Source organism: Python bivittatus, unplaced genomic scaffold (assembly GCF_059951505.1).
Source record: "Python bivittatus isolate LINGU-HERP-01145 unplaced genomic scaffold, Pbiv_v1 ctg000180_np1212, whole genome shotgun sequence".
NCBI classification, from domain to species: domain Eukaryota; kingdom Metazoa; phylum Chordata; class Lepidosauria; order Squamata; family Pythonidae; genus Python; species Python bivittatus.
The window spans coordinates 6,941,528-6,956,220 of record NW_028277047.1 but is presented as its reverse complement, the minus strand read 5'-3'; the positions used below and the strand labels follow the sequence as shown (position 1 = coordinate 6,956,220).

Genomic DNA, 14,693 nt, shown 5'->3' with positions numbered 1-14,693 from the left:
TTTGAAAAAACAAGTTACAAATCCCTTCCTCTAAGCCATTACAATCTATTCCTGCCCCTAGGCTTCTTGCCATCCTTTGTGGTGACCTATCTCATCTGCAGATTCCAGGGATCAAAGGCAGAGAGGAACCCAATTTCCATCGGACAGTAGATTTTTGAGAGTGTGCTGTGGGCGCTCTCACAAAATGGCTATAATGTCAAAATAGCAGAAGGGAAATATGGATGCCATTGCTCTCTCTAGCCTGCCCACAATGCTCTTTATCAGCCAGCTTAGCTTGGTCATCCTTTTTTTCTGAATAGGTGGGCAGACAATGGGCTTCACCTGACCATGCACAGCCCAGAAATATTCTTGGAAATAAAGATGATGCGGAGCTTGGTGCTTTTGTACACAGCGGGCCAACATCCCCTGTATTTTTTTAATTAAAAGGAATTTCAAAACTCAGCTTGGGTGGTGAGTCAGCCTGCACCAAGGACAATTCTGCTAACCAGGTGGAGAATTATCATCTCGGATCTCACTCAGATGTGGATTTCTATTCGCAGGATGTCTCACTGGCTGCAGTTTGTAATTGCTCCCACGAGGGCCTTTATGTGACTCTAGTGAATTTGGGGATTCTGAGAAATAAAGAAGTAGCTTCTACAAGCTTGCAGATTTGAATCAGGAAGATCCCCACCAAATCTCAGATTTTCTCCTGGCCCTGAGCCACTGCCAAAGTTGTCAGTGAGTTGTAACGTTCACTGGGACCCTAGGGGAGCTTGTTCAATATATAGTGAGTCATTATATCACTCTCTTGAATTAAGTTCCATGTTTAATTAAACTTAAATGAAATTTAGCTTTGTCCTGCCTGCACCCATACTTCTCCCAGGCTTCCTTTGGGGATGGAGAACTTGGCAGATCACTGAAATAACAAGGAAACCCCACAGAGGGGCAAAAAAGATGACTTTCAAACAATAGATCTCTTTTATTTTTTCCTTTTTCTTTGGAGCTGTTCTATTGATAACAGAATTCACTAGGTCCTTTCCCTCTTCTCTTCTTCTTCTTCTTCTCTTCCTCCATATGAACACGATTGTTAATTCTGAAGTTTCTATATTCTGTTAAAACTGTTGCATGTATCTATACTTTGTCTCTGTTAGTTCTGTGTAATAAAATTAAAAAGGACAATTCTAAAAGAATTGCATAGCTACCCACCCAAGACATACACACACACATACACACACACAAAGGATATTTGTGCAGATTCAAAAGGAACCCCGCACCCAAAAGAACTCTATTATTATGAATTATCATTATTATTATCATGACTGCTGCTACTTTTGCTGCTGCTGTTAATTATTTAGATAGCCATGTGCACAGTATTTTGCAGGACCCAAGGGCAAAATCCCCTGCCCCAAAGAGCTTACAATCTGAAGGGCAAGGCGGGAAGGGGAGAGACGAGAGGCAGAACAGATCCAGTGAGGCAGAAGGCAAATGAAGTTAATCAGAAATAGGAGGATCTTTTCTTTAACACAATGCAACGTGTTACCAACGTACCCTAAATTCACTATTCTTAATTCTGCTGCAAAATTTCCAATTTAAGGTCAGGAGAGCTGGAAGTAGTTTCAGTGGAGGACAGAAGGAACATTATGGAAAATGATATGCAGAATCAAGGTTGCCCAATGAAAAAACTTCTCTTCCCAATTGAGAATGAAAAGCAAATCCTCTTCCCACTTTTTCAGAAGTTCCCCTTTGAAGAAAAACTCGGCTGCCATGAAGGAGTTTCCCCCAATGCAAATAACAAAAGGGAAATAATTCACAGGCCGACCCCCTTCCCCATACCCAGAGACTATAATGGCCCTTACATACCGCAGAACAGAGATTGGATCCAAAGTGGGGAGAGGTATGAAACAACACACGCGCACACACAACCCCTATTTTCAGGAAAAAAGCCTCTGCAACTCCCCACAATCTTTGGCATCATCACAACCCCTCCTGCCTCCCCACACACAAAATAACTCCTCCAAAGAAACCTCAAAGAAGGTGTACTCACCTTCCATCGTGAACTCTTCTGCAAGGACACAGCAAACCGAGGAAACCGGGGAAGGAGAGAGAGAGAGAGAAAAAACAAAAGAAAGTTAAGGTTAGGGACAACCGATAATCCAGCAAAGCAGATGGGATGAGTGGAAGAGCTTCTCCTCTTTAATTTAAAATGAAAGAATACAACTTCTGTTGGGCTGAAGACTGAATCTGAGCCATGCCCCCCAAGATCAAAGAAGGAAGTAGGGCCAACAAAAAACCACTCCTGGGTTTACCCAATTTTTAGTAGCTCTGAATGGGGTTGGGCTGATTGCGGTTCAGCATCTTGCAGGAACTGATGTCTTCACACGTTGCGTGAATTGTGTATTATGTGATACAAACACAGTTGTTGACTTTTATTAGCCCCAGTTTCAGGTGTTGCGCAAAGCCAGCCCCCCAGCAGATCTGGACAAGCTGCTCTCTTTCAGCCTCATCAGCAATGTGAGAAAAAAACATTGGCCTACCTTACTGGGTTGTGGTAAAGATGACAATTAATAATGCAGATAAAGGACTTAAGCATTTGGAAGCACTGGATCAACAGAAAATACTACTGTATTATTAATGAGCTCTGTCCTGAAATTTCTCAAATGTTTTCCTTTTCTTGCAAGAGAGGCTTCTGCTTTCCTACTTTATGCAAATAGCGTTTGAGAATATATTTTGAATTTCTCTGAGTGGGGATTACAAGCTGAGATGATCGTTGGAGATAACCAAGGGTGCAAGTGCTATTTCTTTTTCTTTTTATGGCTGCCCACGTTGTCCAATCTGAAAAAGCCTCATTGCAGAAATTTCTTTCTGAACTTTTCCCCTGGGGAGTGAACAGAAGCCAGGGAGGCTACAGTCAGCTACAGAGGGCATAGTGCAACGGAAGACAGGACACACACCCTTGGCCGCTTGTCACAAGATAGGTGCCAAACCCTCCACCTCCAAGAATTCTCCAAAGTTCTCTTCTGCACTGGAATGAATTTTGAAAATAAATTCCCATTCTTCCAATTCCATGAAAATGTCCATGGAATCTTCCTTAGTGTTATCCAGTACAGATATTTTTCTGGTTTCCTTTCCACCAATTTAAACCTGAGCTGTTGGCACCCTTTCCCCAGGCAAGGTCCCATTAGGAAATGGGTTGATTTACTCGGATTTAGCTTTTTTAATGGCATTTTGCTACCCCTTCAACATAGCCCCTTGGGTAGGGATGGACCAGACAGCATCAGAGTGCCGCAGCTTTTTCCCTCCAAACATGTCTGCACTCAAGAGAGCTCCAGCAGCTCAATTCAGTTTCAACTTATGACAGCCATCGGTCTGCCCACAAAAACAAACAAGCAAGCAAAAAGAAAATACCAGTTTTCCAACCATGAACCCAAACAAAGGTTTCCTGAGCACGTGCAGATTGCCTCTTGCTTCCCCCCCCCCCATTGACCAAACAATCCATCTGATTAATCAACTCATATTTCAGGTGAATATTATTCATTATCCCATCTCTTGGAGCTGCCCAAATTCTGAGTATGTTGCATTAAGCTGAGGGATTAGATGACCTCCAAGACCTCCCCCAATTTTATACTAAAACTATCTTCAATACCTTTGCCCAATACCATCCTTATTCATTTATTCATTTAGTATTGTTTATGTCACTTCCCATGTATCCATCTCTATGCAAATATCAGGGACCATACTCACAGAAATAAAACCCTAAACTGAAATAAACAAACAAATCTGGTTGGACTGGGTCTTTTCCCCCTAAAGCTCCAGTTTCTGCAATCCAACTTGTGCAAATTTATGCAAATTTCTGGAATGCCATTATGTAGCACAGTTGAGCAATCTGTGGAGAAAGACGGGATGGAGGGATGGAGGGATGGAGGGAAGGAGGGAAGGAGGGACAGGCCCTGCCTCCCCATTTTTTAAATATTAAAAACAATCCAAAACCTTGTGTCATTTCAACAGCACCCCAAGAACTATGCAATTCCTTAAGAAAGAATTATTTACTAAAATCTTTAGTGACACATCTCTTGTCAGGCTTTTAATTGCTAAATTCTTTTAGTACCAATTTTAGTCTCCCTTTTCATTTATGCTTTTAATTTTTATATTCTGTTTTCTTTTTTCTTTTCCATGTATCTGCTGCCTTCAGTACTTGCCAAAGTAGAAAAGCAGAACGTAATTCAAATAACTGACATCCAATGAGTCCCAAGGTTTTGGCATTCTTATATAAAACACCATAAGGTCTACCAGAATGCCATAGTCTCATGAGAACTGGCACTCTCCTGAGATCTCTGCCACCTTTATGAAAGTGTGCATATATACAAATCACCACTCAGAAGGGTCACAGCCTCATGTTGCTCACCCCACCCCCATTCAGCTTTCATTCAAGTATTTATTTATTGTCACCCGTGTTCTGTTTTATTTCTAGCTGATATTCAGGCAGGGCCTTTCCCAGCTCTCCCTGGAGATGCCAGGGATTCTTATTGATCATTTAATCAATTTTACATGACTCCCCATGTTGTTGCCCTGCTAACTGGGCCCTTAGCCATCCAGCAGAAGTCATCTGTGACTGCTAAGCACCAAACCACCTTCCTCTGAAACACTACAGGAGCTTCATCTGGGTGTATGATACCTGAAATGTACTAAGCTGTTATGATTTGGGGAGATGATTCTCCCCCATAACTAATGGTCTCTAATTTGTTTTTATTACCATCTTTATTACTTTTTTGGCCAACAAGAAATTTCATCTTATTGTCTGTTATTTTGGGTAATTGTATTTTATCATTGTTTTTAAAATATTTTATGGTCAGTTAGCTGCCACAGAACATATATTATTGGACAGCCTATATAAAGATTGCAATTTAAAAAAATAGAAAGTAAAATGGATTTATCTTGGAGTGGAGGTTAAAATCCCAGGAACTCAGAAAAGGCTCGCAGCCCAAGGAAGAGGTGAGGTTCCCTGTGGACCAATATAATTCTCTCACTGCTTCCACATTGTACCAGCGACTGGCTAAGGTCCTTAGCAGACTCAGACAGGTAAACTGAGTCACAGCTCTTTGAGAGAGAGCTGTGATTGCAACCCAACCCCCTTCCATAAGCATTGGTGACATCTGTTGGTGGTGGTGGGGGAAACTGAAGGAAAGGAGAGAAACCACACACACACACACACACACACACACACAGCCTGCACTGGTGACAAAACAATGCCAAGCTAATTAATGCAATTAGTAGCAAATGAACAACGCAACACAAGAAGCAATACAACTGTAATTAGCACAGAACTGGGCAAAAATTCAGCATTTTTTGCCATCTGCGAAAAACCTCCCTGTTTGCAAAAGGCAGGTTGCTGGTTATATCAGGACCATGGACAGCAGCAGGGGGGGGGGGAATCTAGGGACAAAGCAAGCTGTGAAAGGGGAGAGGGACAATTCCACCCCCTCCATTCCTGCCTTGAGGATAGCTGCAATTGGGGCTATGGGGGGGCGGGGCTAGATCCAAACCCTGATTCAGCTCCCCATCCTCAATTACAAGGCAGATTTCACTCAAGGTCCAACAATATTGAGGAGGGAGTTTGAAGCAAGAACAGAACCCCTGCTTTGCATGAATACAATCTTGGATTCAGTCCTGGGCGGTTCTGCCTAAAAGAGTTGTTAAACTATTAGGGGATCTCTCTCCTTCTCTTTCTGGCAGAGTCCTAGAAAGAGTAGCCGGGTTCCCACAACACACGCAATGCATTTAATGCCAGAGTGATCAGCTTAAATGCTCACAATTTGCTCAACGTTGAGTTTTAGCCCTAGTTCATTATTTGGTGGCACAACGTGATGTGTGTGCCCAGCCTGTTTGCTTAATTTTAGGATTCAGTGTATTGTGCAAATCCAGGAAACAGGTGAATTCAGGAACTGGATTATATGGGTTGTGTGACACAAGCATCAAATTGAATGGATCAAAAGCCGGCAAATTTTGGCAGCCCAATTGCCCAGATCGTAAGCAAATGCTTTATGTGCCACTGTGCAGAGTCCACGTTGTGGGTGTGCCGGGGGAAGGAAGGACTCGCAGCATGTAGGATTTGCATCTTTTATCTGCCTCCAGATGCATTTTCAAGTTGATTCCCCACACACACCAGAAACGTTCTTCCATCATCAACTGGTGCAGTGCTGAGCAAACCTTTGGAGCCATGCCCCAAGTAAAGCTGCTCTCAAGAAAAAGAGAGAGGGCTTTTACACACACACACACACCACACCACACGCATTCTCTCTCCTGGCAGCCGAGTCCGCGGCCGACCTTGATCTGACCTTGCAGGGAGCACCCAGCCTGACTAGGCCTGGAGCCCCTGCGACAAGAGAAACAGCTCAGCAAGAAGAGGGGGGGAAATGCGCCCATCACAGAGAGCATGGCTAATGGGAGGAGGCAATGGGTGGCACTGAAGCCCTGAGCATGACATGCGCAGATGAGAGAGGAGAAAGAAAGGGATGCAAAATTATACAAGCAGAACCGGGGACTGGCAAAGGAGACACAGCAGAGCAGAAAGAAAACGAACAGCGAATGAAAAGGGAGCAGATTCAGGCATGACACTCAGAGGCTCAAGCCAGAAAGGCCATTCAATGCGAATGTGTTTTAGCTGAGGGAAACCATTCTCTTTGTCGAACTAAAAATTTCCCTCCCCGCCTTTCAAGGCTGCTCTCGCCTTGGTGGCGTTTGTCCCCACCACAACCCTGGGGGGAGGTTAGAATGAGAGAGGACAACACTGAATTTGGCTCCTGAATCAAACCATTTGCTGGGTTTGTACATCACAATTCATCCAGGCTTTTTTTAAAAAATAAGCTGGATTCAGAGAAATCCAGCTGCTAGGCCTTTAACCACATTATGTATGTTATGCAAGGACAGCTAGTTAAGGCTTATAAACCAAGATTGATGGCTTAATGTGTGGTGTGCACCTGGCATCGTCTAACCTGACAATCCACCCATCAAGCCATGTTAACAGCCTGCGTTTCTTTTAAGAGAGACACTGAAATCTGGGCTCGCTAATCAAGCTGTGATTATTCATCAAAGTAGGAAATATACTTTGCACATGCTCATGGGCCCTATTAATCAATCAATCAATCAAAATTTATTTACGGTCCAAGACATGGGCCATATAATGAACGTGGACATTCCTTATTTATTAAGACTTATTACACAGAAAGCAGGGAGCAAAGGCAGGCTTCCTCTTCAACCATTCCAAAAAATCGTATTTACAAATAAGGTGCCCTTGAAACACCACCATTTTTGGAGCACAGGAGACCATTATCACATTTAGAGAATGCACCATGTGGGTGCACGGGAGCAGAAGATCGTACTTGCACACAAACACACACTGCTATTTGCAGCTGTTTCAAGCCACTGATCATGAATTACCTACTCCACTGCACACATTATGAATATGTGAACCACAGAGTTAAACGTGTCTGGTAACCACGTCTCTCTTCTAGCCAAGGTGTGGTAACAACTCAGCAACAAAAGAAACACCCTTGGCCTATAGCTAGAATCTTTCTTTTTCCCTTATTTATGTCACACGGGTTTGAGGCAAGGAGGCAATTTCAGGCACCAGCTTAGCTGGTGGGAATTAGTTCTCACAGAGTCAGAGAAAAACAAGAGGATAGCAGATTGGACAGTTCTCAAGACCAGGGACAAATGGAAACCAACCAGCTCTCTTGTACAAAAGAGGGGGCCGGGCAGCCCACGAAAATACAATAGGAATGAGAAGGAGGCACAAAAGGTTTTGGCCACTACCTCTATAGGTAGAAGTCTAGGAACAGAGCAGGTGCTGACATTTTTTTCCTTATGGGTTCCTGACTTTTCTTCAGTAAAAATGACTGATCAAAAGTTCTTGGATTCTTGTGAGGTTGGCTGATTGGTTCCAGGCCTGCCTACTGGATGAAGCCAGATAGTCGTCGTTGTTATATTTTAATATATGTAATTCAAGGCAGCAAACATACCTAATACTTCTACCTATTTTCCCCACAACAACAATCCTGTGAGATGGGCTGGGCTGAGAGAAATGGATTGGCCCAAAGTCCCCCAGCCGGCTTTCATGCCTAAAGGAGGCCTGGAACTCACTACCTCCTGGCTTCTAGGCCAGCACCTTCAACCACTACACCAAACTGGCTCTTACTTTTTTACTTACTTAGCTTTTTAAAAAAGTTTTTACTTACTTTTTTTTCTTACTTAGTTACTTTTGAGCACAGATACAGAGCTCAAACCAAGCCAGTTCAAATCCTTGTGACTGCACATGCACAACAGGCTAAACGTGTTTAATTTAAACCTTGGTTTATTTGGCGGCAGTGTAGATGACTCAGCCTGTGCTGCATTTGGTTCGTATGTTAGGTGAGCCAGGAAATGGATAACCAGGTTAACCATCTCATGTGAGCCTCTCCACTGTGTGTCAGTGATTGTATTCTGCCTCTCTGAAGCAGCACATGAGTTTCCAATTGCAAAACTGAATGTTACAACCTTCTGAAGAAAGTTATTATTTAACACAACAACTCTTTCTGCAGGCAAACAGATCCAAGTGGAAAACTCCAGCACCCAACATCACAAAGAACCTGGAGAGACCACTGGCTCAATCTGCACATTATATTTAGGTTATTAACTACGGTTTGATGAATAAATGCCAACTGGTTGGGCTTACAGACATTAAACCATGAGCTCTGGTTTAAAATCCACAAAGCACAAAATTCCAACCTGGAATTTTTAGGCAGGGGTGACAAAGATGTCCCCCCCACCCAAATTCTGAGGCATCCTCTGTTTCTAAGAATGACTTCAGCCCTGCATGGGCGCAGAAGAAAATAAAAAAATAAGGGAGGGGGTGTTGCAGCCCACGGCTTTGTTCAAAAATGTGCCCACACCTGCCTATGCAAAGACAAAATTAAGCACGATAATGAGAAATCCTGCAGGAGAGTGGCAAGGAAAATCCTGGAAAATGGATATATCAGTTAATCATATATCATAAGGCCCGGCTATGGAACAGAAACGGCATTGGTCACACTTATGGATGATCTCTGGCGGGAGCGGGATGGTGGTAGTACGACCATCCTTGCTCTCCTTGATCTCTCAGAGGCGTTCGATACCGTCGACCACAATATCCTGTTGAGATGGCTCAGGGAATTGGGGGTGGGCGGCATGGTCTTGTGCTGGTTCGCCTCCTTTCTCCGGGGCCGATCCCAATCGGTGGTGATAGGGAGCGAGAGGTCCCACCCCCTTCCTCCTTTGTGGAGCGCCGCAGGGTTCGGTTCTCTCTCTGCTCCTTTTCAACATCTACATGAAACCACTGGGCGAGATCATCCGTCATCATGGGATGAGGTATCATCAGTATGCTGATGATACTCAACTATATATCTCCATCCCTGGTGAGGTAAGTGATGCCGTGACCGCCCTCGCGCAGTGCCTGGAGGCTGTAAGGCTCTGGATGGGGAACAACAGGCTCCAGCTGAACCCTGGCAAGATGGAGTGGCTATGGGTCAATGGCTCCTCTGTATCCGGGACATTGTCATTGTTGGTCTTGGATGGGGTGGCACTGCCCCAGACAGACCCAGTGCGTAATTTGGGGGTCCTCCTGGACTCATGGCTCCTGCTTGAAGAGCAGGTGGCAGCCGTGGCCAGGAGGGCTTTTGCACAGCTTCGGGTTGTGCACCAGTTACGCTCTTTCCTGGTTCGGGATGCCCTTCGAACAGTCACTCATACCCTTGTTATCTCCCAGACAGACTACTGCAATGCGCTCTACATGGGGCTACCCTTGAAGAGTATCCGGAGGCTTCAGCTGGTCCAGAATGCAGCTGTGCAGGCTATTTTGGGGGCCCGAAGGACCCATATAACACCTTTGCTCCGTGAGCTGCATTGGGTGCCAGTTTGCTTCCGGGTCCAATTCAAGGTGTTGGTTATCACCTTTAAAGCCCTACATGGCATGGGGCCAGGTTACCTGAAGGACCGCCTCGCCCCCACGATTTCAACCCGTCCCACCCGATCTCACAGAGAGGGCATGCTCCGGATCCCCTCGGTAAAAGAACTTCGATTAGTGGGGTCCAGAAGGTGGGCCTTCTCTGCTGTAGCCCCCGCCCTTTGGAACATCTTGCCCCCGGAGGTGAGACAGGCCCCCTCACTCCAGGCCTTTTGGAGGGTTTTGAAGACCTGGCTCTGCCATCTGGCCTGGGGCTGGGAGGGAGGATATCAGAAATGGGGTTGGCTGGCCCCTTAGCAGCCTGGTGTGGCCTCTACCGGCCTCTTGGATTTTTTAGCCTTTTTATCTTTGTAAGTTTGGTTTTTATAACTTTTAATTATGTATTTCTGATTTTAGTTTGTTGTTAGCCGCCCAGAGTCCCCCGTTGTTGGGAGATGGGCGGGGACAAGTCTATTAAATAAATAAAAATAAATAAATAAGACTAGAATGTAAGGATAGGTCTTCTGGATCAGTCCAAAGACCCATCTTAGTTCAACTTTTTTCTTTCCACAGCAGCCAACCAGAGGCCTCTGGGGGGGCTTGCAAGTAGAACATGGAGACATGACCCTGTCCTGCCACTGTTCCCATATAACCGGGGTCTGAGGCCTGGTGCTCCCAACCTGGAGGTCACACTGAGTCTTCAATCCCACCCAAGTTATGGTCATCACCAAATCTTCAACTTGTGTCAAGGGATTCCACAGGTTAGTGACATGCTATGTGGAGAAGCATTTCCTTGTGTCTGTTCTAGATCTACTTTCAGCAGGTTTCACTGGATGACCATGCTCCTAAGTTTGGAGAGAGGAAGAAAACCTTCTCTCTATCCCTTTTCTCCAGGCTGTGCATGATTTTATATACCTCAGTTGTGACACACACATCCCACCTCCTTTTTTCCAAGGTAAAAAGCCCCAAAGATTCTCACAGGAAGGTGTTCAAGCCCTCTGATCTATTTATAGATGTTGGATCAATATGGATCCCTGAAGATTTTTAAGAAGAGTTTAGACAGCCATTTCTCAAAGATGGTTTAATTGGTTTTCCTATACATTGCAGAGGGCTGAACTAGATGATCTCTGTGGTTCCCTCCAACTCTATTATTCTATGAATTTCTTCCAGTCTGTTACATCTTTCAAGTGTTCGGACCAGAACTGTATGTGGTATTCCCATTTATAAAAGTATAATATATTTGCTTAAGAGCATTACAGCACTGACAATTTTATTTTCAACCCCTTTCTTAATGATCCCTAAGTTGGAACTTACTCCTATGTGGCAGCTGTTTGGACGCCCAGAAGCCATTCTGTGAGAGTGCCTACAACATGGTCTCGAAATTCCAAATGTGCCCACATGGTTAAAGATTTCTGGTATCAGAGGTTTAAGGCAAGTCCTTCTCCTCCTATTGATTGTAACTTCCTGAGAGAAACAACAGGCTGGTGTTTACCAAACTGGCTTTGCAAACTCAGAATTCATTGCAATACCTTTCTTACACTCATAACACATAAAAACTGCAACCAGATTCACTATTAAAAAAAATAAAAGATGCCCAGCTGAGGATCCCTATTTTATAATCAGCTGCAGTTGCACAACGCACCACACTAAAATAGGTTGGAGTAACTTGTTCATCAACATATGGTGAGAACTCAGCCACTGTTTTTAGAGGTTGTGTGAATGCTACACCCAGCTTACTAAAGCCTAACAGCTATGTTTATCGAATATGCTCTGCCCACACATCATTTGGCTTAAAATGGTGGCCTGGTTCACACAGTATGTTAGAACAAGGGCTAAATTTTCCACAATGCAGCAAACCACAGGCTTTCCAGCCAACAGTGGAAAAGGCTGCCTTGGAAGGTGGTAGATTCTCCTTCACTGGAGAGATTTAAGAAGTCAGAATGCTGTAATGGCAGATTCCTGCACTGAGCAGGAGGGGGTCAGACTAGATGACTTCTAATATTCCTTCCAATCCTTCCATTCAGATTCTCCTAATCTACTTTAGATTAGCCAAGTGCCTCATGCAAACCAGCCACTGTATGTGTGTATTTATGCGTGTGGGCCACACACATAATGATACTCCTGTTGTTCAAAAACCAAATTCCTGGACTATTAGAAACAATTTGGGTGTAAATCTAACAAAATCCTGCAGAAATGGAGTTGTGTTTCTGCTTTGAGAAAACCTTGTTGATGGATCCCAAGTACAAGGGGGTAGCCAGCCATTCTTCCGTCACAGGCAATTCTGGTGGGGTGGGGTGGGGGTGCTTGCAGAAGGCACCCCTTCCTCCAACAAGCAGTGATCCCAACTTTTCCCATGCCTGCCTCCATCGCCGCCTCCTTCGCTCAGATTCATGTACAAGCTTGTAAAGGATCTAACCCGAGGCTGCTAGTTTAAATATGGGCAGTGCCGGTGGGATGCCCAAATTGGCATTTGTGAGACAAGGGAGTGCCAACATTGCCCAGTTGCTGATCTAGCATGGGGGGATGCATAAAACCACTGGTCTTTTGGGGAGGTGGGGAATGCACAGAATTGCAAGGCCACAGAGTTCCTTTTGACAAGACCGTACCCCTCTCTTAGGGCACAACATACAGCTCACGAACAGGCAGTTACAAATGGAGAAACCCTTAGGCCAAATCTCAGCCCAGGTTCTTGTAAGGAGAGCAACTAAAATGGAAGACTTTGAAGGGCTACACAAACATGATTTCTGCTTTCAAGATACCGGTCCTCATTGTTATTTACATTATTCACATTTACTGTACTCCGAAGTGCTTCGGTTTGCATATCCAATTCTCTACCCCTTTTACTTGTGCCACAAATCTAAAGAGAGTGGCTGGTTCAAAGTCACTCAGTGATTTGAGTCACACCATGCACTAAACAGTAAACCTGAGTTATCCAAACATGACTGCTATGTTTGTATAATATACAACACCCAAATAAAAAAAAACTTATTCTGGATTAATGTGATGACCTGCTTCACAAAGCCTGCTAAGACAAGACAAGGGCTGGATTCCAACAATACGCTGGACCACAAATTACCCACTCTATTTTAGGCTTGTGTAGCACGTTGTGCGAACCCAGCCAGTGACGTTCATGGCTGAGCAAGGATTTGAACCGGGGTCATCCTACACCCCAACCACTGTCCTGCATAGATAGGCATGCTTTTGAAACTCATTTCTCACCTCTTTCTTACTCTGTGGCTGGGTTCACACAACATACTTAACTTGGTTAATGAATTAACCCAATTTTCTGGATTTGCACACTATGCAGAATAATTAAACTGTCCAAAGCTGCTGGCTTTGCACAATATACTAAGCTGTATAAAATCGCACACGATTAACACTAACAAGCTTTAGTGTATATTGCAAATATAGCTGCTAAGATTTTCATTGACCTGGCTAAAAATTTTATTTTATTTATTTATTTATTTACTTAAAAATCAAATCTACACACCACCCATCTCACTATATCGAGGCTGTCGTAGGAATGCGGCCACTGAATCATAAACCAGCCAGCGCGCTAAGCAAACAAGAAAGCCCAAGATTAAAACTAATCAAGCTTAACGTATGTGAGTGCAGCTGCCAGGGCTCTCACTGACATAATTAAGGGTGCTGCATGAACTCAACCCCAGAGGGTTCATGTGGAGTGGGGGCAGTGTGGTGTGGGGCTGTTGGTGGGAGGGCAGCGGAATATTTCAAGACTGAATGGCTTCAAAACATGTGCTGAGTGCCTATCCCTTACATCACGAGTGACTGAGAAACAGAGTCTCGGGACACTTAAAGGAACAAAAGCTAAGCTTGCAGACAGACCTCACACATACCACAGGGTGCTCCATTATTCCAAAAATGAACCACTCATGCAGACAGTGCCAGCAGTGCTTCGTCCCCAGCCATCCAGAAACAAGCTTGATGTCCTTCTCCTCCATAAATCCTTCTGTCTGTCTCCCAAAATGCCCCCTGCCTGCTATGTCATTCAGGAATCATGTATCCTATTCTAAATCCATCAGCCAGCCAGACTGGCGTTTCCACAGCAACAAGCCCAGGCAACATCCACCCAGCTGTCAATCATCCCAGCCACCAAGGAGTCAGCTGGCTGAAGTATCCACCACTGCCACGAGAGCGCTGACGGCGGCACCATCGCCAAGCCTTCTCCCCAGCAACTGACTTGGCCGGTCGGCACCACAGTCTGTGTGTCAGCCTCTCTCTCCCCACACAACAGGTAGCCTGTGAGTGGGCCTAGCCAAAGCGCCTTCTTGTGGGTGTTGTGTTGTGTATCTGTGTGTGAATGAGAAGCCAGGAGGATGCTCTTGACGTCAGCGGGCAAAATTCAGCGTCTGGTGCGAGACAAGGGGAATGCTTGCAGAGGAGTTATGTAAACTGAGAGTGTCTCATTGCTATGGAGTTTCTAACATTGCTGCCAGCAGCTCCAAGAACAAAAAGGTAGAAGACAAGTTGGGTCAGAGGGGCTCGAGGCATGTTATACTGATAGATCGATGGAGAACAGCCAGCAGGAATCAAGAAGTCTCATCTTCATGTCTACAGGAAGAGCTTCCGAGTTAACTCGGTTCCTGAATTAACTCCTCTCCTGAGGTTGCACAATCCAGTGAATCATCATCTAACCAAATGAGCTGGGTTGACACAATGCACTAAAAAGCCTAACCAAGGTTAGCACTCCCCAAGTATAGCACGTGGGAAAAAATGCAGCTGCTACCTCATCTTAACTGTA

At 44.7% G+C, this 14,693-nt stretch overlaps 1 protein-coding gene across 9 annotated transcripts in view; it reads right to left on the bottom strand.

Moving 5' to 3' along the window:
* The window catches only part of NRXN2 (neurexin 2), a 318,520-nt gene that overhangs the window by 266,563 nt on the left and 37,264 nt on the right, over positions 1–14,693 (bottom strand). For all 9 annotated transcript variants that reach the window (XM_088137492.1, XM_088137483.1, XM_088137489.1 and 6 more), the window contains exon 3: positions 2,024–2,041. In XM_088137492.1, coding sequence (XP_087993618.1) covers positions 2,024–2,041 — 18 coding nt within the window. The remainder of the gene's footprint in view (positions 1–2,023; positions 2,042–14,693) is intronic.